The sequence below is a fragment of the Spinacia oleracea genome, chromosome 1, assembly GCF_020520425.1.
Source record: "Spinacia oleracea cultivar Varoflay chromosome 1, BTI_SOV_V1, whole genome shotgun sequence".
In the NCBI taxonomy this organism is placed as follows: Eukaryota; Viridiplantae; Streptophyta; class Magnoliopsida; order Caryophyllales; family Amaranthaceae; genus Spinacia; species Spinacia oleracea.
This window is the reverse complement of record NC_079487.1, coordinates 12,539,676-12,566,955: the sequence shown is the minus strand read 5'-3', so window position 1 is coordinate 12,566,955 and position 27,280 is coordinate 12,539,676. Positions and strand designations below refer to the sequence as shown.

The following is a 27,280-nucleotide window of genomic DNA, read 5'->3' as shown; positions in this document are numbered from 1 at the left end:
AAATAGCATTAAGGGACCTAGCATGATAATCCGATTTCCCAAAAATATTATATTTGTGAGGCGTGATAGAACAATCAGATTAGGTTAGTTTAACAGTTCATAAAAAGGGCGAGGAAAGCAGTTAAATCATCGAAAAGGGACACATTACGACGCACCCTTGAGAGGTGCGTCACGGTTCTCAGAAAACTAACCACTTTGACTTTGCTATTTCTCCTTTTTATTTAACGAATCTCAATTATGGGACAGGATATGTTTTGTTCGATTTATGGATCGATTGCGACAGAACGCGTGAACAGTTTCGCAGCGAGAGGCTTAGGCTAAGGGTTGGAGTCAATACTCAGAATATAATTATGTGTTGTTGTGTGTTCTTTCACGTCGAAATTAGGGGCCTATTTATAGGGAAGAGTTCGTGGAAAGATAGAATTGCAGAGTTCTAATCCACAAAGAATTAGGAAAAAACACGTACCCAGGTATTTTCAGCGCCCAGGCCTGGGCGCCGAAGATTTCGGCGCCCAGAGCCAGGCGATGAAAATAGGGTCTGGGCAGTTTTGTTTAGTCAGATTCGGATTCCTAAAATCCGTAGAGTTTGAGATTAATTCGAGTCTTTTAGCGCGTATCAATTTTATGACGGAATGCGTCTGGGCCCGTTACGAACTCTAGGTTCGTTAGGATTTTAATTAATACGTAACTCTTATTTCCGAATCCTATTAGGAATAGGATTCTCGCGGTTTTCTATCTCATTTAGGATTTATGTTGGAGTGCAACACCTAATTCTGACAGGTTTCTATCCTTTATGATTTTGCCACTTTTAGAAGCTACCTTTTACGGCAGTTACTATTTTTAGCAGGTTTCCATAAATAGCAAGTTTCGGGTGAAATGAAATGGGGAATCGAGATTCGTTTATTTTATAGGAGATGCGTTGTCAAGTGGAGTTTTTATGCTTTCATCATCGAACCTTTCCCTTGCGGGAACGGGGACAAAAGTAGGTGTCTACAGTAGATTATATTGAATTATGAATATTCTATAGTATATTTACACCAAAAGTAATTGATCCATACATTACTATTATAAAAATAAAATAAAAAAAATCGATTCGTGCATTACTTTTGATCTTATTTTATATTTGGAACCATAAGATCTTAATATTCTATAGTAGATTATATTTAAATATCATATGAATATTCTATATTAGATTGCTAACTATATTCTAACTTATCTAATCATGTAAATATATTAAGAATTTAGTTTTTGTTAAAATAATTAAATTTTGTACACAGGGATACTTGTCAGCTCCAAACTGAACGCCCTGTGTTTTAGTAGAGTATATAGATAGATAGATAGATTGGTTGCCAACAAATATGGACCAATAAAAGAAGACAACGTTCAAAAGTTGGATACCTATAATCTAATAAATAAATATATATACATATATATATATATATATATATATATATATAAAGGGGAGTTTTTTGGAGAGCATTTAGAGCGTCCACGTAGGATTTCCACGTCATCACATATAATTAACTAATATTTTAGGTTTATTAAAACAAAATAAAAATATTAGAGTTTTGCCAAGATTAAATTGGTAGATAATATGATAAAGATATATTCCAACAAAAAAATTATCCTACTTCTCTTCTACCTGTTTGTATATATAAGCTCTTGACTATAAAAACTCACGGATGATTCCCTTAGCTTCCACAAAAATTCACGGAATATAGTTATATGTATAATCCTATATACCATCCTTATCCAGAAACACTAGAAGCCCCATTTTTTCTGTCAAGAAGTCTTTGCTTATACCAAGCCTTTTCAATGCCTGCGGGCAGTATGATACTAACGGAAAATACCCATCTGTAGGTTACATAGGCGACATATCTTATGTTGGCGATTGTGATGGAAGCTCGGAGGCAATGGGCTAATAATATGTTTTTCGGATTTTTCACCAAATGCCCTTGAGGTTTACTTTAATGCACCAAATACCCCTAAACTTTCCAAAATGCACCAAACACCCCTGACGTATGCAATAATATCATTAAATGCCCTTTTGTCTGACGGACGTTAACCCTCCGTTAGGCAGTTAGTTCGTTAAAACATAATGCACCGAATACCCCTGAGGTTTGGTAAAAAGCACCAAATACCCCTGAGGTTTGGTAATTTTTTTTCCAAAAACTAGTCGTTGAATTTGAATAATATAGCCGTTGCAGTCACCCATACACTAATTTCCCTTATATATACCATACCCAACAACAACACCACACTGCCCTAAACCCCAATCCCCCCCAACTGCACAAACAGTCCACCCCAAACCCCCACCTGCACAACCAGAACACTGCAACAGGAGCACCAACAACAAGCAGAACCCTGCAACACCAGCAGCAGCAACAGCAAGAACAAACAACAACAGCAGCAGCAGCAACAACAAGAATAACAAGACAGCAAAGCAACAAGAACAAACACCAATAGCAGCAGCAGCAAGGACTTCAACACAGCACAACACCACCAGCAAGAACAACACAGCAACAACAAGAATAGACAACACCAGCAGCAAGAACAACACAACACAACAACAACAATAACAAACAACAGAAGCAGCAACAACAGAAGCATCAACAACAGAAGCAGCAACAACAGAGCAGCAAGAACAACAACACAGCATGAGTTCTTGTTCCAATACATCATCATCCAATCTGTTTTCATACATGCTTGTTCCAAACAAATGTTGTCCTATTTGTTCCAAAAAATGTGCAATAAAAAGCTCCGAGACATCCAAAAATCCACAGAGGCTATATTACAAGTGTGATCCTTGTAACCATTTTATGTGGTGCAAAGGAAGTGTTCTACACCAAAATCAACAACACCAACAGCAACAGAGCAATATAGAGTATGAGGGAACATCGGAAGACAACGACAATATAAGTGACGAACTGAAGAAACTGAAGAAAAGAGTGAAAGAGCTCAAAAAATTCCAAGCTGCAGCAATTAAAATAGGAATTGTAATGTTTTTGTGTCTAATGTTTGTAGTAAAGAAGTAATCAAGACAAACAACTATCACTCTCACTCTCCTCAAAATTTTCATCATCACTCTCATCATCCCATTGCTCCTCTTCCTCCACATTGTATGCAGTGGGTTTCCTCACCCTTGAACCAGCAGGCCTTCCCCCCCTCTTCTTAGGAACAAACTCACCCGTCTTCTTAGCATGACTTCTGGAAATTCTGAAACCCCTCCCTTTGTTTAACTCAGCCCTGTTAGGAGGGGGTGTCTGATCTGGCTGGTGTTCTGTTTGATGTTGTTGCTGCTGTTCTGTGGGTTGGTGTTGCTGTTGTTCTGTTTGTTGTTGTTGTTGATGTTCTATTTGTTGTTGTTGCTGATGTTCTGTCTGTTGTTGTTGTTGCTGTGGTTGTGTCTGTGGTGAGGTTGGTGGTGGTGAGGGACTTCTTGGTGGTGGTGATGGATTATTTGGTGGTGGTGAGGGACTTCTTGGTGGTGGTGATGGATTATTTGGTGGTGGTGAGGGCTCTCTTGGTGGTGGTGAAGGCTCTTTTTGTGTATTTGGTGGTTGGGAACCTCCCGGGGAAAAGCAGTCAGCATGTTGTGAGCTGTAAACACGTACGTACTCTACGCTTAAATCCTCAACATCATACACAGGCACCTCAACTGCCACTGTGTTTGCCAATTGCTCCTCCAAATCCCTTTGAATCTCAGCCTCCCTTTCTAACCTTCTCCTTTCCTCTTCCCTCTCCCTCTCAAACTCCTCAGCTTTCCTTCTAAGTTCTGCAGCCTTCCTTTCCTTCCTATCCTTCCTTTTCTTAACTGCAGTCCTAAATTGGATTGAAGTTTCCTTCTCATTTGCCTTCTCTATCCATATTTTCACAGTATCTGTGCGCTTAAATAAACCCCACATGCCCATCAAACCAACATCATTCAACAATTCTACTCTTTTATTCGTACTAGGATTAACATAAAACAATCTAAATAAATCGGGAATCAGAACATCTTGCTTAATAGAATCATCAAACAAGTCATCAACCAAATCCATGTAGTTCGTTTCATCAGTATCTTGTACCCTCACATCAAAATTCCGATCATTATAATGACATAACAACCAAATTGCGACCATCCTATACAAACAATAAACACAACACAAAAATTCAAATTAATGAACTAAATCATTAGGCAAAACAACAAAGCACAACCAGACACTATGTTTTACCATTAACACCCCAAAATTCAAGTTAACCCATCTCATGGAAAAATCACGATTTTAGCAAAACCCTAACCCTAATCAAAGCAAAATTCGCAAAAAATAGCACCAAGAACAAGAAACGAATTGAGTGAACTAACCTTGACACAATTTTGATGAAGTTGAAGCCACAAATTCCAGTCCTTTGCTCTCCTTGCACCCACTTTTGTAGGACTCGCGAAAACTGCAGATTTTTGGACCAAATTGTCGATCTTTTCGTGGGGATTTACTTCGACTAACTATTGCGAGTTGTTTTACACAAATCCCAGCGAATTTCGATCTTTCTCTCTCTTTGGTTTGGTACTCAAGTGCTCTCTAATGTTGTAAGAGAACAGAGAGAAATGTCGAGGAAGAAGTTGGGAAGTTAGGTTTTGAATTTTTTTTTTTTTTTTTCTTTTTTGATATGGCGCCAGAAAGGACAAGTAAGGGCAACAAGGTAAAAACATGGTAACGGAGGGTTAACGTCCGTCAGACAAAAGGGCATTTAATGATATTATTGCATACGTCAGGGGTGTTTGGTGCATTTTGGAAAGTTTAGGGGTATTTGGTGCATTAAAGTAAACCTCAGGGGCATTTGGTGAAAAATCCGTATGTTTTTCTTTGCATATTATGGGTCCCATTCATTGGTCATTAACTCATTAATGCTTCGGCATATCTTTTGAAATTCCGAAGTCTGATATATGCACAACTGCTTCTACAAAATTACCCATCCTTTTTCTTGTCTCTAAATTACTCGAAATGCCTTCGTGTTTAAGTTAGTTTGCCTACCTGGCCGAAAAATTTAGAAGTGTAATATATGATTAATCTAACCTACTTCAAAGCATAATATACGCATAACATACACATAATATGTTTTAAAGTTGGTAAGTCCTACTTAAACTAAATACCAAATAATAAAACCATATTCTAAGATATTATATTAGTAATTAAGTCAATAAAGTTCTACTTAAACTAAATAACATTTTTCTAGAATTAAAAAATTATGGTCAACTAACTTATCCAACCAATACAATGTTATCACACCAATCTCCTACAACCGTTTACATAGTACTAAATATTGTATTTGTGATTAAGTATACGATTAATTTTATATTTTCAGATGATTATCAAGTATGTAATAGAGTTTTATTTAGATTAAACCTTTGATATTTGGATCAATTCATATGATAAGTAACTAACTCGAGTTTTTCCATTATTGAACTAACCATTTCATATCTCAATTTTTCTATGAGTGTCTTATGCATAAACATTTTAAATATTAAGAACATATTTATACTCCAAATTGAAAAAGGTCAACTTTCTATTATAAGTATAATTTATAAAACACCTATTTATATACGATGATATAATATAACAAAAATGTATCAAAATTGACAAATCCGTACATCGCACGGGCTTCATACTAGTTAACTAAAATGTGGGACTATTTTAAAGAATACCCGTTGAAATAGGATTATTATATCTAATTTTTATTTTTTTTCAAAAAGGAGATTTTTATAATTTCATTTTGAAATACAAGGGTACATCTTTCTCATAAACCAAAATACAAGTGGCTAGGTGGATATATACAAGATGATTATTACATCCCATCTGTAATTTAACAAGATTTTTTTAAACGTTTGCATGAGCATAAAACTAAGTTTAGTGTAATGATTAATTTTGGTTTTGTAAAAAAATTTAATGAAAAATAATATTAGTTTTCAGTTTTGAAAAAACTAAACCCGAAAACTAAAAATAAAACCAAACTAGCGCTTAGGTGCACCTCTCGTTTCGATTTAAGGATAGCTCTTATTTTCCCCCAAATACAAGAAATATACTAACTCTTATATATGTAGCTTTTTCATATTTTTTTATTTTATTTTTAATATAAAAATATCAAAAAGAAAGCATAAAAACCCCACAATATTCCACCTCACCCCTCTTATTTTCTAAGAACTACCTCTTATTTAGAGAATGTCATAATCAACCTCTAAATAAGAGGGAGCTAAGAGTTATCACATTTTAGCTAAGAGCTAACTCTTAAGGAGAGATAAAAGCTAAGAGGGGGTTAAGAGATACTCCCTCCGTCCCGGAATACTCGACCCGGTTTGACCGGCACAGAGTTTAAGGGACTTGAATTGACTTATTTGATTTAATAGGTAATAGTTGATAGTGGGGTATTATTTTAATGTAGTTAGGGTGCGTTCTGTTCACCTTAAAAAAATAAGTTTCAGGTCCAATAAGTTCAGATAAGTTCAGATAAGTTCCAATAAGTTCCAATAAGTTCAGATAAGTTCAAAGTTCCAATAAGTTCCAATAAGTTCAGATAGGTTTCAATAAGTTCCAATAAGTTCCAATATTAATAATAATAATAATAATATTATTATTATTATTTATTATTATTATTATTATTATTATTAATAGTATTATTTATTATTGATTATTGATTATTGATTATTTATTATTTATTATTTATTAATTATTATTTATTATTTAGTTTTTATTATTTATTATATATTATTATTTATTATTTATTTATTATTTATTATTTTTTATTACTTATTAATTTTTTTTTATTTTTATTAATTATTAATTATTAATAATTATATTTAATTATTAATTATTAATAATTATATTTAATTATTAATTATTAATTATTAATTATTAATTATTAATTATTAATTATTAATTATTAATTATTAATTATTAATTATTAATTATTAATTATTAATTATTAATTATTAATTATTAATTATTAATTATTAATTATTAATTATTAATTATTAATTATTAATTATTAATTATTAATTATTAATTATTAATTATTAATTATTAATTATTAATTATTAATTATTAATTATTAATTATTAATTATTAATTATTAATTATTAATTATTAATTATTAATTATTAATTATTAATTATTAATTATTAATTATTAATTATTAATTATTAATTATTATTTATTAATTATTAATTACTAATTATTAATTATTAATTATTAATTATTAATTATTTATTATTTATTTTTTATTATTTATTATTTATTATTTATTATTTATTGTTTATTATGTACTGTACTGTATTATTTATTATTTTATTTATTATTTATTATTTATTATTTATTATTTATTATTTATTATTTATTATTTATTATTTATTACTTATTATTTACTCCGTATTATTTATTATTTATTATTTATTATTTATTATTTATTATTTATTATTTATTATTTATTATTTATTATTTATTATTTATTATTTATTATTTATCATTTATTATTTATTATTTATCATTTATTATTAATTATTAATTATTAATTATTAATTATTAGTAATAAGTTTCAAGAAGTTCCAATAAGTTTCAATAAGTTTAGATAAGTTCCAATAAGTTTCAAAAAGTTCCAATAAGTTCAGATCAGATAAGTTCAGATAAGATCAGATAAGTTCAGATAAGTTCAGATAAGATCAGATAAGTTCAGATAAGTTCAGATAAGTTCAGGTCAAATAAGTTGAACAAAACGCACCCTTAGTGGGAGGTGGGTTAAGAGGTGGGGTTGGGAGAGAGTAGGGGTTGAATTTTTAATTATTTTTTGTATGGAGTAAGGGGTAGGTGGGTTAATAGGGATGGAGTGAGAAATAATATAATATTGTTAGAATATATCCATTTTTAGAAACAGGTCAAGTATTAAGGGACGATCCGATAAGAAAAACAGGTCAAATTTCCGGGACGGAGGGAGTAGCTAGTATTGATGCTCTAACTACTCCGTATTAGAACCCCTTTTCGTACGTATTAATTCTTGCTTATGCAACCTACCGTGAAAATGTCATGCATGAATTACTAAACAACAACCTTATTTTTTAAGTAATGGGTCTTAGTCACTACCTAACTTGACAATTGATCTTTTGAAATGACTTAATGACGTGTCAAACACTCAAAACTTGGATATCACTTATCAGTAGTATAGACAACTTATCCATTGCAAAATAATCATAAGATAGTAAAAAAATTCAACCTCTATTTTTATTCTTATTAGCTCTGCCTATCTATTTCTTTCTTGTTAGCCCTATACTTCACGGAGAAAAATATGTAGGATACTAAGGTTGATAGTGGTTGTAATAATAGGCAATAGTATGACAAAATAGTCATTTTCATCCACTTTCTCAAACCTCTAATTGCAAAAAGCTCATATATTAAGCTTTTTCAAAATTAGCTTTTTCACCCCAAAACTCTCTTCCAATCCTCTCCTAACCAAACACTCCCAATTAGCTTTTTCTAAAATTCAAACCTCTAATTCACCACAAAAAGCTCTTTTTCCCTCAAACCTCTCCTAACCAAACACCCCCTATAACTTTTACTAATGTAAATTGGAGATGAATCGAACACGAAAAAAGCGGGTTAATGTCAAGGTTTTATGACTCGTTTAATTAAATGGGCCGGGATAGTGTTGAGATTCTCAACACGAAACTGACACGACTTAAAACGCCTAAGAAAAAACAACTAGTTATTTAACGTGTTTGGTGATAAACCTTTACAATGGAGCCAACTTTATTAAACAAACAAGACAGCACGACAAGAAGCAGACACGAAAAATTTGGGACAGTGTCAAGAGTTTTCCACAATATTAGTTAAACTGGTTAACACGACACGACACATTTATGAACACATGTCGGGTTAGTGGTGAGGGTTTCTAACCCGTTTATATTCGACACGTAGACGAACACGACCTGACACGACATGTTTGACATCTCTACTAAAAATATAAATGTAACTAGGTAACCTTTTTAAATGTTTATCCATCAAAAAAGTTTATAATGTAAAATTTAATAAAAATTTATCCAAGTTTTGTTAAAAGTTAACAAAATTTGGATAAAATTACACTGGTATACATTATATTGTACACCTAGTGCGTAAAAGATCTTTTATAAAAAAATATGCTCTAAGATGTGGAAAATCGATCCCTTCAATTCCCCATATATGTACTATATATTAAAAACATTTCTACATGTCACGCGACGCTCTCGCTCAATTCATAAGTACATGCTATCAATTCTTGCATAAGATTGTAAACAAGCCATGTCGCTCAATAAACGACCTAGTAACAAAAACAGAGATTCAGTCGCGCACAGAAGCTTGCACCCGCGAGTTGGGGTGCTGGTTTTCCGAGTTAAAACTGCTAGGGTGCGGATAGGGACCCCACATCCACGAGGTTTGGCGCGGCTTCAAGAAAGCTCCCCCAATTTCCTCTCTCACTCGTGGCCTCCCTTTTGACTTCTCTCGTGGGGTGTTTATTTTCTAGGAATGGTTGGTTGAGAAAGGGGAATGAGAATATAAGAATGGGAATTATCTTGTTTGTTAGTGGGAATTGAAAATCAAGATGGAATTGAAAATGAGAAATAAAGGGGAGTATTCCCTTGATTTTATTCCCACAACTAGAGGGGATAAGAAATTTAAATGGAAACTGAGATAACAATAAATTGACTAATTTACCTTAAATAAAGATGGAAAGGAAGAAGATTATCAAGAGTTTTTCTAATATCTTTATTATTTATTCGTAATCAACTCACAATCTATTAACATCTCAAAACAAACAAAGAACTAATTATTTGTTGGTTCAGTGGTGATTGAAGCTGAACTTGTTAGGGAGGACCCGTGAAGATCCCCGCAACAACAATTGAGAGATTGAGAGGGAACTGAAACCTATTAACCCAGGAATCGACAATCTGAATTATCCCTAAGAGTGAACAGGTGTTAACATAACAAAACAAACAAACAAAAAAATGTCATTATTTTCTTGAATTCCAAATCTATGTCCTAGCGCCTTTCCCACATTGATAAACCCCCCATTTGTTTACCATCTCCGCATACATCAAACGTTCAAAAACCAACATATATAAATACTTCCCCCCACTAAACACACTGAATTACTGAATTTTCTCTCTTCTTCTCCCTACCAACACCCACAAACAGAGACCAAAAACCAGAGAGATTCAGACAATGGCTGGTGTTAGGAGGATTAAGCTTGGTTCACAGGGTTTAGAAGTTTCTGCACAAGGTCTAGGATGCATGGGAATGTCTGCCTTCTATGGCCCACCTAAGGCTGAAGAAGACATGATCCCACTTATTCAATATGCAATCAGTTCTGGCATTACCTTCCTTGATACTTCTGATTTTTATGGACCTCATACTAATGAGCTTCTCCTTGGAAAGGTAGTTCAATCAATACCCTTTTCAATTTTCTGGGTTTTTTGAGCTTTGATTGATTAATTAATTCGATTATACTTTTAGGGCAGTTTAGAATTTTTTGAGGGTGTTTTGGTGATATGGGTAGTTGTTGATTTAGGGAATTTGAAATTTTCTGGGTGATATTGATAGCTGCATGTTCAAATCAACTAGCAAAATTCATTTATTGGTAATTTTGTGGCCATTTGGAATGACAAACATTGATTACATAACAATTTTATTATGACTTGGCCTTGATTTTTGATGGGAGTATGCTTAATTTTTTTTGGCGGGGTTTTGGTGTTTTAGACTTTTTTTTTAATGATGCAATTTTGTGGTTTGATAAGTTGTGATTGATTTTGCTCTTTATTTTTATAATTTTGGATTTTGATCTTGAAAAATCAACAGGCATCGACAGGAGGATGGAGAGAGAAAGTTGAATTGGCTACAAAATTTGGCGTCAAATTTACAGACGGGAAAAAAGAGATTCTGGGTGATCCTGCATATGTAAGGGCTGCCTGTGAGGGAAGCTTGAAGCGACTTGATATCGATTGCATTGACCTTTATTATCAACATCGTATTGATACCAAACTTCCAATTGAAGTCACGGTTTGTCAAATACTAATGTTCGCCTTCCCTTCATGACTGCTAAGTTTATCAAACAGTCCCTCATACGGCTCCTAGTTGCTAGAATTAATATACAGCATTCCTTCCCTTCAGAGGGCTTTTTCGAAATTTGAAGCTTCATATTCTTGAATATTAGCTCATAAATGCTGCTAAGATTGCCTGATATAAAACCAGTTGAATATCTATTTCTTTTTCCTCATATAGTCATATATGTTGATAAATGCTTACATCAGATGGGAGAACTGAAGAAACTGGTTGAGGAGGGAAAAATCAAGTACATTGGTATTTCTGAAGCTTCAGCATCAACCATCAGACGAGCACATGCGGTTCACCCCATAACAGCAGTCCAGATGGAATGGTCTTTGTGGACAAGAGATGTGGAGGAAGACATAGTTCCTACCTGTAGGTGAGATGTCTCTTAACACTTTATGAGTTTGTCAAAACATGGGATTGTGTGTCGTAGTTCTGACTTTGTTATTTCTTCTTGACTTAGGGAACTTGGAATTGGAATAGTCGCATACAGTCCTCTAGGAAGGGGCTTTTTCTCTTCAGGGCCCAAGATGACGGAGAACTTCACAAAAGAGGACTTCCGGCAGGTTTTTCCAAGCTTCTCTTAGTTATAGTATACTAAGTTCTCAATTTTATTGGATTTCTCAAAACAATGCCACTGTTTTCTGCTTCAGGTGTACTGTAATTAACCTATAGTTTCTTCCAACGTCTTTCTTTTCTGCTTCAGCCACCAAAAATGATAACTTAAGTTCGGGTCCTTTAACATAATATCTGTGCAGTGGCTTTCTTGTCTCTTTTGTCATTTATGCAAACATTCCCCATTGCACTTAAAGCCTTTTTGTACTGTACCATGTATCCATCGTACCTGCACCCAAAATATTTACCAAATTTATTGTCCTTCACACCTTAATCAACATCGTTGTTAGTTACTTCTAGGTTTTTTCTCCTTGATCCTATTAGATACAGGGTGGCTCAAAGCTTGTAGTTGTATGTTAATTTTTACCAATTGTTGCACCTCTATGTCTTCTCTGATTTACAAACATAGGGATTGGTAGTAAATATGAAAAATGATTTAGACTTTTGAAGTGTTTCCATGCATAGTGTTACTAACTAGGTAGAGATTACTAGGATACTAATTTAGTACTGACCTCTAGGTTCTAGCTCCACGTCAGTTAACTTATCTCTTCCTTCCAGCACTTGCCAAGGTTCAAACCCGAGAATATTGAGCATAACAAACACATATTTGAGCGGGTCAGTGAAATAGCGACCCGAAAAGGATGCACCCCAGGACAATTAGCACTTGCATGGGTCCATCACCAAGGAGATGATGTGTGTCCCATCCCTGGAACCACTAAGATTGAGAACCTCAACCAGAACATTGGAGCCTTGTCTGTGAAGCTAACTTCAGAAGAGATGGGTGAGCTAGAATCCCTAGCCTCAGATGACAGTGTCAAGGGCGATAGATATGGAGGTTTATCTACTACATGGAAGAATTCAGACACTCCACCTTTTTCCTCATGGAAACCTTAATGAAAACGGTGCATCCTATTTTCTTAGGCGTTGTCTATTTGTTGTGTGATGTTCTTCTCATCGACTGTCGTGTTGTAATTCTGTAAAACAATACTCTACACGATTATGTTTTGTCATAAGCATCAGTAATTTTTCTTTTGATACAGTGAGCTTGAACGTTTCACCACTTATCCTGTTATACTGGGTTTTTACGTTTACCAGTTGTTCTAGTTGAAGTTGTATTAATATCTTTTGTCTAAATGAAGAAGAATAATATTTTCATGAAAGTTCCGTGGGTAATTTCCTTGACTTCAGCTACTATTACATACTAGAACTAACTGGCACATGGAAACTTGAAGGATAAGTGGCAGCTGAAGAACAGTTGTATGTAACAAAAGGCTGGCCGCAATCCCCCTAAATTTCCAGTCACTGAGATATGAGACTTAGCCAAAAGTTTCTATCACTTATTCATGACTTCAACAATACACAATCTCCTCTGTACACAGTTGCATACAAACATACACCCAGAAAGTAGAATAGAGGAAAAACAGAGATGACAGCTGGTGTTTGGAGGGTAAAGCTGGATTCTCAGGGTTCGGAAGTGTCAGTTCAAGGTCTTGGTTGCATGGGGATGTCTTCTTTCTATGGGCCTCCTTAACCTGTGGGAGACATCATTAGCTTATTCACCTTGCTATCAGCTCTGGTATCACCTTCCTCAACACCTCTGATGTTTATGGAACTCATACCAATAAGAGTCTCCTCGTCAAGGTAAACTAATAATTATCTACGTAATAGGATCTTTTAGTTCTATTTTTGAGCTTCAAATGGTTCTTTTGATAAACTTTGGTCTTGGTTTTGACGGATGTAATTTGTGGTAACTTTTTTTGGTCATCTTGATGAAATTTTGTCCTTTCCGTTTTGTGGGTAGCTATTAATTTTCGGGTGTTCGTCGTCGGTGGGGTTTTGCCTTTTTTTCCCATGTTAATATCGTTTGTCCTTTTATATCACATTTCTTGTCTTATATTCATCGTTATTTATATTTACAATCTCTACATGTTTACATTTTCACTTCTTTTTTCTCTCTTTTTCCCTTTTTCTTTTTTCCTTTGCAAATTCTTTTAAAACATCTTTGTGCCTCTTGTGTAAACCGACCGTGTTTTCTTGTTCCCTAATTTTCGTGCTTCATTACCCCTACCTTCAATTTCACTATTTCACGTGTTTACTGTGTTTAACATAACCTTTTTACTTTTCTTACTCCAAATCATTTCAGGACTAGCTGTGTGTTCTATTCACGCGATTTTCACTTATTTTTTCTAAACTTATTGTATGTGAACTTATTTGAACTTAACCGAATTTATCTGAATTTATTAGAACTTCTCAGAAATCGAGTGACCCTTATTTTTCCTAAATTTATCTAATTTGTACTTATCTGATCTTATCTGAACTTATTTTTCCTGAAATAAGTGGAAATAAGGTGAACAGAAACAAGACCGGCCCTTTGTGCATCCTTTCTGCACTCATAATCCTAACAGTTTATTTTATTTATTTTTAGTTGTCATATGGGCTGACCATCTTGGCGAGTTACTGGTAATTTGATGGGGTATTTTCTGTTTTGTGAATTTTTAAAAATTTGTTTAACACCATATTATTAAAGCTGGTCCCTGTTGGAACTTCTAGTATGATGCAGCTTTGGGAAATGGTAGGCTATCATTATGTTGGCTTTATTTGTTTATTGGGGTTTTGAATTTGTTGGGCAGGCGTTGAAAAGAGGATGGAGTAAGAAAGTATAATTGTCTACAAAATTTGGCCTCAAATATACAGATGGAGAAGAAGAGATACATGGTGAATCTGCATATGAAAGAGCTTGCTGTGAGGAAAGCTTAAATTAGCTTCATGTTAATTGCATCGACCTCTATTACCATCATTGCATTGATACCAAAATTCCCATTGAAGTCACGGTGTGTCCATCAGTCCATTGCTCTGTCCATTTTCTTTATTAGTATCCATCCATCTTTATCAATCTTACCATTCTGAAAAGATGGTTTGATTTTTCTGGTTAACTTTGTGGTTTTGCACTTAGTAGCATCGAGAAAAGCATCTGAGATGAGAAGTGTTAGGGTGAAGACAACATTAGTTTATTTGGGGGAGGATGGAAGGGGGAGGGGGGGTATATAGAATTGTGAGCATCAGGTGATGTGTCATCAATTTAAAAGGAAATAATAACTGATTAACCCTTGTATCTATCACAAGTTCACAACTCACAAGGGTGCATATAGCCCATATACTCTCGGTTCTCTAATTCAACTAATAGGTTCTCAATAATAAGAAGGATTTGGGTCAATTGAAAACTTGAAAAAGAAGAACTTGCACCTTCTTCAGTTAATGTTGAGGTGTTGTACAATAAAAATACCAAACCAAAAACACTTTGTGGAAGTCAGCTACACAGACCCGGGAAAGTAGGGATAAATCTAGCAATTCTTGGAAGAAAAGAAAATAATGAAGTTTTATGCTACTTAGAGCTACCTATCTCAGCCCCTTTCCTATATGAATATAAGAAGAAACTTTCATCTTTTTGTATTCAATTATCATACCTGTTTCTGTACTAAGCTTGCTTGATATATAACCCGTTCTCGACGTTGTTAATTTGTTATATTTGTCCTATTGTTCACATGCAGTATTAGATGGGTGAACCTAGAAAGCTGGTAGAGGAGGAGCAGACCAAAAAACACAGGTCTATCTGAAGCATCAGCTTCAACCATCAGAAGGGCACATGCGGTGCACCCTGTAACAAAGGTTCAGTTGGAATGGTCCTTGTTGACCAGAGATGCTGAGGAAGAAATAGTTCTTGCCTGCAGGTGATATGCCTGATGCTTGAAAATTCAGTGAAAAATTGAGTACTTTGGGTTGTGTATTGGAGTTTGGACCTAATTGTTTTCTAGGAAACTTGGAATTGGAATTGTGGCATAGAGTCTTCTTGGAAGGGGGTTCTTCTCTTCAGGGTCCAAGTAGAGTAAGAGCTTCTCAAACGTTGAGTTTCGACAGGTTTGTCCAACACTTATGTTTGCCGAAAAATGTATCACTCTGACTTTATACAAAACTGTTAGTGTCATCTTTTTTAATTTGGTTATATATGTATAACTTTTTAGAATAATTTGTGTCCTTATCATAAGTGAAGATTATATAAAAAACAATTCTGAATCTAGAATTTTATTTTAGCCACACAAAGTCATACCTTTATAAGAAAGTTTCATATTTTAATCTCACTTGTAAAAACTACTGTTTTCAGTTAATGTTGTTTGCCGGAAACATATTTTTCAAAACATATTTGTGCCTGTTCTTTAAATCGACCAATCTTGTTTTCTCGTTCCCTAATTTTTAGTGCCTCGTTACCCTCACCTTCACTTTCTCATTTTAGCGTGTTCACTCTCTTTAACATAACTTTTTACTTTTCTTACTTTATGTTCCGCAGACGGTTCCTTATGACGGTTCATGTTAGCCGACCCCAAATCATTTTGTGACAAAGGCTTGGTTGTTTTGTTGCTTGCTGGAGTCTAATCAATATCCACTGTGTCCCCAATTCCAAAAAGTCGCGATCCATCTTATCAGTGATGTGGAGCTGCTCAATCTAAGTAGAAATCATCTTCTCTGTAAAATGCATGGAAGATAGGAATATATTGTGCATTTGTTGTCTCGTTGCTGTATGGCATGTATCATATTATCCGAATCATTACCTTGCTTGTTATAGTATTGACCTCCAGCTACATGCTTTTAGCTTTCAGAAACTGCCAAGGTTCCAGGCAAGATAATATTGAGCATAACAAACACATACTTGAGTGGGCAGTGAAATAGCAGCCCGAAAAAGAAGCACCCCAGCACAACTAGCACTTGCACGGGTTCATCACCAAGGAGATGATGCGTGTCCCTGTCTGTCCCATACCTGGGAGTCTGGGACCACTAAGTTCGAGTACCTCAACCAGAACATTGTAGCCTTATATGTGAAGCTTACTCTTCAAGAGATGACTAAGCTAGAATCCCTTGCCTTTGCTAACAACGTTAAGGGCCATCGGAATGTAGGTCTTACTAGTAGCTTGGAAGAGTTCAGACACTCCACCTTTGTCCTCGTGGAAACCTGAATGACGATCATGCATCTTCTGAATCATATTTTCTTTGGTGTTGTTGACTTTGTGATGTTAGTTTCCTTAACTATCAGTCTATCATAGTGTACAAGAGTATCCCGTTGCACTTTTGGGTTCTATCAAAAGTAGTTGTATCAGTATCTTTTTGCATCTTTGCCTTAATAAAGAAGAGTTTTCATGAAAGTTGATTCTACCAGCTATTGCACACACAACCTGATGTTCATGGCCTGCTGGCCCTGCTTTGGTGGGCTGGTTTTGCCATGTTGCAGGGAGACTAACAATAATCATCCCCGATTTGTCAGAACATGAGCTTGGAGCTTTTTAAAATTAGAAATGAGCTAGGAACTAATAAAGAACATGTATATGCAGAGTTGCAGACTTGTGTTTTTAGTTCCTGTCTTCATGAAATAGCGTGAAACAATGATGCTGAGCTAACATCTAGTCAGGGATACACCCCTGCACAACTGGAAACTAATTGGTGGGGCACCAAGGTGGTCAGGTGGTGATGTTACTGATGTATGTCCCATTCTGGGAACCACCAGGATCTACAACCTGAACCCGAAAACCGTGGGGATTTGTGTGTAGAGCATACTCCAAACGAAATGGCTGAGCACAAGTCTCTTGCTGCCTTGGAGGATGTTGTTAATGGTGTGCGAAGTGGAGATTCTATCCCTACATGGAAGGGTTCAGAAACTTGCCCGTTCCTTTGGAAAACTGAGTAAGCTAAAGGTACATTCTTATTCTTCAGTCTTAATAAACAAACCTAATAATATGCTTGTTATTGTTAAACTATGAAATGCTCCAGTTCTTAGAATTGTCGTCCCACAGGGTCCTGCTTAATTGTGAATTTTATACAAAATGTATTCTATTTAACGAAAGAAATTACATTGATAGTAAAACATTTGGTGTTTTCTTTCATGCTTATAGTTTCTTTTCCTGTCGTAGTAATGTAGTTTCATGATTTTTCACATTTGGACATAAATCACAAAATTCAGTAAAAAAGTTATGTCAAATAATAATTTCCATATAAAAATATAAAACATAAGATTTTATGTACAAAATAGGTCAATAATGTATTAATCCTCTAGCTCTTAAAACAAATCCTCTAAATCTAGAAATAAATAAAATATAGAAGGAAAAATATTAACTGAAATGAGAATAATAAGTTTAGATGTAATAAATGTATATCACCAATAATTTAGCTGTAATTTTTTTAAATCTTTAGAATAAGACTCAAAAAAAAAAATCTTTCACTCGATCCTTTCAAAGCCATATCAACAAAAAATAAAAAATCTTAGGACTAGAATCAATGATTTTCTGCCGGCATATGATTAGTGTGATTAGTGCAGTATTCCACTATTCCTGTTTTTCATGTCACTGCATACCTTTCATTACTTACATCCTATTCAAACATCGTTAACAAAACAATCAGTCTCTTATCTATAAATTTAATCCTACACAGAAGACGCGACTTACAAGAACATCCATGGTCAGGCCGTTACATTACATGCACGATCTCCCTCCGAGATTTAAACCTGACTTGGTAAAAAAAATGCCAAAGACTTAGTGAATGGTTTGATTTCTGCCCGTATGTGGAAAATTAAGGTTTTGGCCCTCGGCTCAAGGAAAAACGTTGGTATGCTACTAACCAGTTTATGTTATCACTGAAATTTCGGTATTGTTTTTTGTTTCCAAATTTTTGTTTCTTAGAAAACCAAAAACAAAAATATAGAAACCACAAAAGTAGTTTCCAGTTTTTTTTGTCATCAACTTTTAAATTCAACATGCTTACTATTGGTACTGCCTTCTAGTTTATGATTACATCTAAATCATATGACTTCCAAGATCATAAAATCAAAAATTAAAAACCGGAAGTGATACCAAACGGGTTGTAGCGTTATTGTTTTAATTTTTTGCATTTTACACTAACGGCTATTTAAAAGTTGTAAAAAATGTCATTTTCTCATTTTTTTTCTTTTTCATTTAATTTTCTTTTTATTTAATCGTTTTTAATGGCAGTTAGTAATGGAGCACAAATTATGGCAGTTTCCATCCAATTTGTTGATGTCAGGAGTAAAGCCTAAATTTGGTCCCTAAAATTTGTTAAAAGTATCAATTTAGTCTTTCAAGTTTCAAAAGTATCAATTGAAGGGACTAAAGCGAGACTTTTGATACTTGAGACTAACTGGTACTTTTTGCAAAGTTTAGGGACCAAGTTTGGGCTTTATTCGTGAATCGTGACAGCATCCATTATGCAAACCTTCGTTTTTTTTCCAGAAGAGTCCAAGTTAGTCATTACTACTCCCTCCGTTTTCTCGAGTTCTACTTAGTTAATGTAGCAACCATGGTGTAAAAACTAGCCCGAGTTAACTCGTATCGCCCGAGTTAACAAGGTTTTGGAGGCTGGCGATACGAGATATCCCGAGTTGTAAAGGCGTTTTTAAAAACGGCGAGATCTCGGTCGGTTCAACCGATCCGAACGAATTTTGTCCGCATTAAACGTTATAAACCTCACATCTACTCGGTTTTCAGTCGAATTCCCATGTTTTCGACAAAAAGAAAGGGAAAAATGAAAGAAACGGAGAAACTCCATTGAAATAGAGTAGAGAACTCCATTTTCAAATCTAAAACAAGAGAGGAGAAAGAAGGTAGAGAAAGAAATTCATTTTAATTATGTCGCGTGTACGGTTTAGGGGAGGGGGACTAGGGTAGGTAGTGAATGGGGTTGAACTTTTTAAATTTCAAATTCCTACGCGACAACCGCGACACGGTCCGCGACTAACGCATCAGTTCCGTTACCGAGACTCCGCGACCGATCCCGCGACCGTGACCGATACCGCATTTTTTATCTATGGTAGCAACAGAACCAAGGAGAACTCAAGTGGGAGACCACAAAAGTGGTTACATTTTTGCTTTAAGGAGGAGAGATGTAGAGAGTAAGAGAATTATTAAATATTAGTGAGTCCCCTAAAATGGGGTGGAAAGTGATATAGTAGGACTAAAATGTTGAAAAAAGTGGAATAAAGTAAAAGTGATTTAACTTGAAAAAACACCTCAAAACGGAAATTGAGTAGAACTTAGGAACCAGATGCAGCCCCGGTCCTGACATTTTGAGGGCCCTAGGCGAAATAAGGGATCGGGGCCCATCCAAAATGATACGTCTTTGACTGAAATAATATCATTTTTTTTTTTGCTAATTCCATTATATTGTTGAATTCGAATGAATAAAAAAATTATCATATCTCCTTTGCAGTATCTTAGAATTCAAAATCATGCTCTAGTCGATCTCTTGAAATATTTTAATAAAATAAATATTTACTTAATTACAAGATAATTAATATGCGTGAAGAGATTTTTTTATTTTTATAAAAATAAAGGTTCATTTTGAGCATATAGAAGTATCAGTTAATTTTGTCATCATTAAATTTAATATATTTTTTAAAACTTATAGACCCATAGTCCATCAAATAAGCATTTTTTTGCCCACATATAGTTACATCAATTAGAAGTCAGTACTAAAAGTCAAATATTACGTACATAAACTCAACTTAAAACTTAATTATCTTGTAAAGGATTAAAGGACATAGCAAATACAAATAAAGAGTTTAAATAATTAAGACACTATATGTACAAAGTATTATAAATGAGAAAATTAGTTGCTAAAAAATAAATTTAATTAAAAAATTACAGTTCAATCTAACAAACACAAAAATAAAAATATTGACAAAGTTAAAAAGGAAAAGAAAAGAAAAGATAAGAACGAATGAACAAAATAATAAAGAATGAACTTATATTAGGTAACAAAGCTTTAGCATCTACTTTTTACCAATGAGCCAAGGAAATAACTTGTGTATTTAATGTGCTGTTTATTACTAGTAGTAATTAGCTGGACATGCTATTATTTTGGGGCCCTTTTCGCTTTGGGCCCTAGGCGGTTGCACCCCTCGCCTACCCCCTAGGGCCGGGCCTGAACAGATGGAGTACAACTCTATAAATACTCCCCCCACTAAACACACTCAATTACTCATTTTTCTCTCCTCTTCTTACCAACACCCACAAAGCAGAGACCAAACTTACAGAGATTCAGAAAATGGCTGGTGTTCGGAGGATTAAGCTTGGTTCACAAGGTCTAGAAGTTTCTGCTCAGGGTCTAGGATGTATGGGAATGTCCGCCTTCTATGGCCCACCTAAGGCTGAAGAAGACATGATCCCACTTATTCAACATGCAATCAGCTCTGGCATTACCTTCCTTGATACTTCTGATGTTTATGGACCTCATACTAATGAGATTCTCCTTGGCAAGGTAGTTTAATGAATACCCTTTTAAAGTTTTGCGGGTTTTTCGAGCTTTGATTGATTAATCGAATGATAATTGATTTTGATGGGTGCATGCTCAATCTTTAGGACTATTCAAGTGATTTTTGGGCGTTCTCGTGATCTGGATAGTTGTTGATTTGGGAATTTGATGATTTTTTGGGTGATTTTGATGACTGCATGAGTGCATGCTCAATGCAGCTAATTTCTTGGTAGAAAAATCATTTGCTGGTAATTTTGTGGTCATCTGGACCGTCTATTATTGATTTAATTTTATTTTGATTAGATTTTTTTCCTGTATTGATTGATTAATTTGATGATATTTGGCCTTGCTTTTGATGGTGCATGTTTAATTCGAGGGCAGTTTAAATATTCTTTGGGTGTTTTTGATCTGGGTAGTTGTTGAGTTAGGGATTTGATGTATCTTTGGGTGATTTTGATGGTTGCATGTTCAAATCTACTAATTTCCTGATAGCAAAATATTTTCTTGGTAATTTAGTGGCCACCTAGACTGACATATATTGATTAAATGGCATTTTGATGTTGATTTGGCCTTTATTTTTCTTTTCGAATCTTGATTGATTATATTTTTTGATGATCAGGGGTGCAAATGAGTTGATACGTTCATGAACTACTTGCGAACATTCTCGGTCAAACTCGTTTAATAAATTAATGCACAAGCTTGAACAAAAATTTTAAGCTCATTAAGTAAATGAGTCAACCTCGAACAACTTCATGTTCGACTCGTTAATGTTCGTGAACAACTCGTTTAAGTTCTTTTGTATGTTCAAGTATAACTCCTTAAACTCGTTCAATCTCGAAAAAATATACGAAGTATGACGTTTTATACTCCATGCATATTTTATTAAGTGGTGCACTTCCCATAATCGGCCGTATTTTATTAAGTGGTGTTCTTTCCATTTATGTAAATTTTCCCTCTTTATTTTGTAATTTTCTTCTTTTCCCTTGGACCCCACTAATGATGATTTAGCTTTGATTTTGATGGGAGTATGCTTAAGTTTATAAGAAATTTTGTTTAATTTTTTTTGGGGGTGTTTTAGGTAGGGGTGGCAATTTGGGTCAATGGGTTAGGTTCGGGTTTGGTTTCGAGTCTATTTCGGGTTGTGTCAAAAATATCAAAAATATTGTAAAACTTAATTTTACTACAAAATATGATAAATGGGTCAAATCGGGTCGATTTTAGGTCATTCAGGTTCGGCTTAGGTCGGTTTCGGGTTTCAATGCGGAGTTCAGAGCTGACCAAGAGATCACAGTCGAGAAGACAGAGGGGTCTCTCAGTTACTTCAGGTGGCTTTCGAGTTGGGTTATCGGGTCGGGTAAGGGATTGCCGGCCCTAGTTTTAGGTACTTATTTGTTTAGGAAAGTACTCGTATTCCGTCTGTTTTCTGGTGAGTTTGTGCTCATGCTTGATTTGGGATTTTGATGGAATCAGTAAATATTAGTAATTTGATGGTCATTTCAACTGATTGATATTGTTGATTGTTATTTATGATTGGGTTTTTTTAATCTGTTTTGTAAAATTTCTGAAAGCATCTGTCATTTGATTGGATTTGAGACTTTTTCGATGATGCAACTTAGGGGTTTGATAATGCTCGATTGATTTTGCTTTTAATTATTTTAATTTTTTGATTTTGTAAATTGAACAGGCGTTGCGAGGATGGAGAGACAAAGTTGAACTGGCAACAAAATTTGGGATCATATTTACTGATGGAAAAGGAGAGGTTTGTGGCGAGCCTGAATATGTAAGGGCTGCTTGTGAGGGAAGCTTGAAGCGACTTGATATCAATTGCATTGACCTCTATTATCAACATCGTAGTGATACCAAAGTTCCCATTGAAGTCACGGTTCGTCCATTTGCTCCATCCATTGTCTTTGTCTCTGTTAATGTTCTTTCTTTCTTATGCTTCTGAATTTTAATCTACAACCTACATAATTGTCTCATTCTTTCTTAAATATTGTTCTTTAAACTATTTCTAGTGAACTTTTGGACTTGAGATGTATGGAAAGAATTTATCTTCTCTATTAGATTGTTGTCACATCATAATGGAGCACATACTCTTTGTTCTTTAATACACCTGATAAGCTATCAAAAATATAGTAGGGGAAGGATGATAGTGATTTAAATATGTCTGTACGAGAAAATGCAGCACTTGCTGCTTTGTCTGTCATTGTTGAGGTGTTACGTCACAACCCACAACCAAAACTACCCCTTGCCAATTGGATGGGGTTTAGCTATGAGAGTAGTATAAATATCAAGCATTCCTTGTAAGAAAGCTAATAGCAGAGTTGCATGTTTAGCACTAGTTTTTAGAGCCGAAGTTTGCGGTGGTGTTTCTGGAAACCTACGTACTAAATCTACCAAGTTACAATGCCCATTTGCTTATCCCCCCCAACCCCTTCATTTTTATATTAATTTTCGGACTACTACTGAAAGTCTGCAACAACTAGTTTTTCCAAGCACACTAATTTTAATTAGTTTAACTAACAGTTAATAGCACAGATTATGTCAACCAGTTTTTTTTTGTAAAACCCCATCCAGTAGTACAAAAGTTTAAGACAATAAATCGCTAAATGTTAAGTTCATCGAACAGCCACTTATTTGACTAGTGAGCTACCGATTTCAACTGTTTCCCATATGGTATAGTAGGGTGTTGTTCAGCTGAAACACATACGGCCCCTAGTTGCTAGAATTAATACGCAGCACACTTACTTTCCCTTGAGAAGGCTGTTTCTTGAATATTAGCTCATAAATGCTGCTAAGATTGCATGATATAAAACCAGTTGAAAATCTATTTCTTTGTCCTCATATATGTTGATATGCTACATCAGATGGGAGAACTGAAGAAACTGGTTGAGGAGGGGAAAATCAAGTACATAGGTCTATCTGAAGCATCGGTATCAACCATCAGAAGAGCACATGCGGTTCACCCCATAACAGCAGTCCAGATTGAATGGTCCTTGTGGACAAGGGATGTGGAGGAAGACATAGTTCCTACCTGTAGGTGAGATATCTCTAATACTTTATATGTGTGTCAAAAGTATCAAAACTTGGGATTGTGTGTCATAATTCTGACTTTGTTATTTCTTGACTTAGGGAACTTGGAATTGGAATAGTAGCATACAGTCCTCTAGGAAGGGGCTTTTTCTCTTCAGGGCCCAAGATGACAGAGAACTTCACAAAAGAGGACTACCGGCAGGTTTGTCCACATTTCTCCGACTGTATGTGATTCCCTCATAGTATGAATTCTCAAAACAATGCCTCTTTTTTCTGCTTCAGGTGTACTGTAATTGACCTATAATTTCTTTGCTATAACTCCTCCCTTACTCCTCTTCTCAAGGCTTTTTTCAGAATGTGAGACACTAAAAATGATAGTTTGAGTTCGAATCCTTTAACATAACGTGTGTGCAGTGGCTTTTTTGCTTGTTTCGTCATTCATGCAAAGGTTCCCCCGTTTCACTTGAAACCTTTCTTGGTGTAGGCTAGAGTACCTCCATCCAAAATATTTACCAAATTTATTGTCCTTCACACCTTATTCAAATCTTGTTGGTTTTGGCCCCTTGATCCTATAGAATACAGAGTGACTCAAAGCGAGTAGTTCTAGGTTAATTTTTACTAAATGTTGCACCTCCATTTTCTATGATTTACAAACATATGAAATCTTGTACTTAATTTTAGGAAGTGATATGAAAAATAGTCTAGATTTTTGAAGTGTTGCCATGCATAGTGTTAATTTCATCCACGTAGATGTTTTCAGTATCATCATTGCTTAGGGTCGTCTATAAAAAAAAATGCTTATCTGTTAAAACAATAAATAACTCGACTCCGCTGGGGATCGAACCCAGAATCTCTGGTTTCGTAGACCAGCGCCTTATCCATTGGGCCACGGAGTCATGTTGTTGGTATAGAATCCATCTAAATGTTGTTAATAAGTTATTTAGCTATGTAAAGATTAATAGGATTAGTAATTTAGTACTGACTTCTACCTCCATGTCAATTAACTTATCTCTTTTCTATCCAGCATATGCCAAGGTTCAAATCCGAGAATGTTGAGCATAACAAACACATATTTGAGCGGGTCAGTGAAATAGCGACCCGAAAAGGATGCAGCCCGGGACAATTAGCACTTGCATGGGTCCATCACCAGGGAAATGATGTGTGTCCAATCCCCGGAACAACTAAGATCGAGAACCTCAACCAGAATATTGGAGCCTTGTCTGTGAAGTTAACTCCAGAAGAGATGAGTGAGCTAGAATCCTTAGCATCAGATGACAGTGTCAAGGGCCATAGATGTGGAGGCTTTTCTGCTACATGGAAGAATTCAGACACTCCACCTTTGTCCTCATGGAAGCCTGAATGAAGATGTTAGTGTTATTGATTTGTGTGTTATGTTCTTCTCATTGACTGCCATGTTGTGATTCTGTAAAACAATACTCTTAAATCTTAATTAATGATTATGTTTTGTCATAAACATCAGTAATTTTTCATTTGATACAGTAAGCTGGAACGCTTCACCTCTTATATCTTGTTACAAAAGGTCTTGTGCGCACAAGGTGTACAATAAATTTATTGTACACCAAGATAACTTTAACCCTTTTCTTTGTAACTTTAACCTAGTTTTGATTAACTTTTATATTGCATTTTGGGTTAACTTTTACTTTGGTGTACAATATTTATCGTACACCCATTGTAAATAAGAATTTGTGATCTTGTTATACTAGGATTTTATATTTAATTGTATTAATATCTTTTGTCTCAATGAAGAAGAATAGGATTTTCATGAAAGTTCCATGCGTTGATTTCCATGTCTGGAACCTTAAGTCCACAACCAGAACATTGGAGCCTTATATGTGAAGCTTGGTGTACAATGACCGGCCTTTTCCTGTCATGCTTATAATTTTATTTGTTATTGTTGTAAGCAATATACTATAAAATATTGTACCATTAACGACGGAAAATCCCGTCGCTAAAGGCCAATAATCGTTGATTAATGACGGGATTTCCGGTCGCGAACCCGTCATAAAAGGGGGCCGTCGTTAACCCGTCGTAAAAGACATTTGTGACGGTTGTTTCCGTCTTTGTTTAGTTATTAGGCCCGTGGCAAAAGGCTTTTGCGACGGGATTTTTAACCCGTCGTAATTAGGTTGTCGTTAAAGATTCAAATTTTGTAGTGGTAATGTATATATTTTTCACATTTATCCATAAATCACCAAATGTAGTAAAAAATTGTCAAAAATTAATTTCCAATTAAAAAATAAAAGTAAAACTTAAGATTAAATACAAAATAGGCCGGTGAATAATTTATATACTTCCTCCGTACCTTAGATATCGCGCAATCTTGTTTTTTACACCATTCACATTAGACCTTTAATCATCTTTTGTGATTAATACCTAAGAAAAATTGTATTCATGTAAGATCTTGTTAGATTCGCATCGATATATATTTTCTAAATAACAACTTTTTGTAATTTTTATTTATGCATAATTCGAGATATTAAGAGTCAAAGTATGTCTTGGAAAAACTAAAAGTCAACCGTAGTGCAATATTAAATCCTTTAAAACTAGAAATAAATAAAGCATAGAAAGAAAAAGTTAATTCATAACCTGGAAGAACAATAAAAAAAAAAAAATAGATTTAGTAAAAGTAAATCCCAATAATTTAGTTGTGATTGTTTTAAATCTTTAGAATAAGTTTTCTACTCCTTTCAAAGCTATATCAATTGAAAAACTTAGTACAAATATTAATGATTTTCTATTGGTGTATGAGGCTTTCTGCTAGTGTATGATTAGTGTTGTATTGCTTTGTTCTCTCATTATTATTTGAAGGTTTAGAATAAGACTAAACAAAATGTTCGGCTCTACAATCAGTTTTTCATAGTATATACGGAGTATTGTGTTTTTGTTCAATTCATTTCCTTGGGAATAACTGGATAAAGAGAACCCTTAAACGACAACCTGAATGCTAGCCGTCGCAAATGTCACTCTTTCACCTTCATGAACATGGACAAAACTTTATAAATTGATTGACGACAAACATGATAGAGTAAGTTACGTTAAGTTTCAAACGATAAAATTACTTGTTTGCCAACGTCGATTTTCTTTAAAGTGATTAGGGAAAAGGAAAAGTCATGCTAGCTACTTGGTAGAATTGAGGAGAGAAGAAGCCCCACTTATAGTAGAAATAGGAGGTATTTATAGAACGAGGAAGTATTTTTTCATCT

The 27,280-nt window shown here is 34.7% G+C and overlaps 3 protein-coding genes and 1 non-coding gene across 13 annotated transcripts in view; 2 read left to right on the top strand and 2 right to left on the bottom strand.

Moving 5' to 3' along the window:
* The window catches only part of LOC130462809 (ENHANCER OF AG-4 protein 2-like), a 39,565-nt gene extending 35,007 nt beyond the window's left edge, over nucleotides 1–4,558 (bottom strand). The window contains exons 1-3 of the mRNA XM_056831731.1: nucleotides 4,346–4,558; nucleotides 3,047–4,122; nucleotides 2,244–2,364 (exon numbers count right to left, since the gene is read on the bottom strand). Coding sequence (XP_056687709.1) covers nucleotides 2,244–2,364; nucleotides 3,047–4,121 — 1,196 coding nt within the window. The 5' untranslated portion in view covers nucleotide 4,122; nucleotides 4,346–4,558. The remainder of the gene's footprint in view (nucleotides 1–2,243; nucleotides 2,365–3,046; nucleotides 4,123–4,345) is intronic.
* Nucleotides 4,559–10,028: 5,470 nt separating this feature from the next.
* On the top strand, nucleotides 10,029–17,231 carry LOC110778499 (IN2-2 protein). 8 transcript variants are annotated; one of them, XM_056835040.1, is made up of 5 exons: nucleotides 10,029–10,433; nucleotides 10,854–11,054; nucleotides 11,306–11,478; nucleotides 11,566–11,668; nucleotides 17,096–17,231. In XM_056835040.1, exons 1-5 carry the CDS (start codon nucleotides 10,221–10,223, stop codon nucleotides 17,135–17,137), a joined length of 732 nt encoding a protein of 243 aa, XP_056691018.1. In that variant the 5' UTR covers nucleotides 10,029–10,220; the 3' UTR covers nucleotides 17,138–17,231. The 8 variants fall into 8 exon arrangements, with proteins under 8 accessions (XP_056691018.1, XP_056691017.1, XP_056691016.1 ...); XM_056835039.1 differs by lacking the exon at nucleotides 17,096–17,231 and adding an exon at nucleotides 12,906–12,962; XM_056835038.1 differs by lacking the exon at nucleotides 17,096–17,231 and adding an exon at nucleotides 12,236–12,457.
* An 82-nt stretch (nucleotides 17,232–17,313) lies between these two features.
* LOC110778498 (probable aldo-keto reductase 2) lies at nucleotides 17,314–25,555 on the top strand. Of its 3 annotated transcripts, none has more exons than XM_056835036.1 (6): nucleotides 17,314–17,455; nucleotides 20,791–21,029; nucleotides 22,708–22,905; nucleotides 23,891–24,063; nucleotides 24,156–24,258; nucleotides 25,081–25,555. In XM_056835036.1, exons 2-6 carry the CDS (start codon nucleotides 20,817–20,819, stop codon nucleotides 25,417–25,419), a joined length of 1,026 nt encoding a protein of 341 aa, XP_056691014.1. In that variant the 5' UTR covers nucleotides 17,314–17,455; nucleotides 20,791–20,816; the 3' UTR covers nucleotides 25,420–25,555. The 3 variants fall into 3 exon arrangements, with proteins under 3 accessions (XP_056691014.1, XP_021838745.1, XP_021838744.1); XM_021983052.2 differs by lacking the exon at nucleotides 17,314–17,455 and adding an exon at nucleotides 18,222–18,362; XM_021983053.2 differs by lacking the exon at nucleotides 20,791–21,029 and having other exon boundaries at nucleotides 17,321–17,455.
* Nucleotides 24,880–24,952, bottom strand: TRNAR-ACG (transfer RNA arginine (anticodon ACG)). The gene has a single exon. It is a non-coding gene; the product is annotated as a tRNA-Arg (tRNA).
* Nucleotides 25,556–27,280: the final 1,725 nt, after the last annotated feature.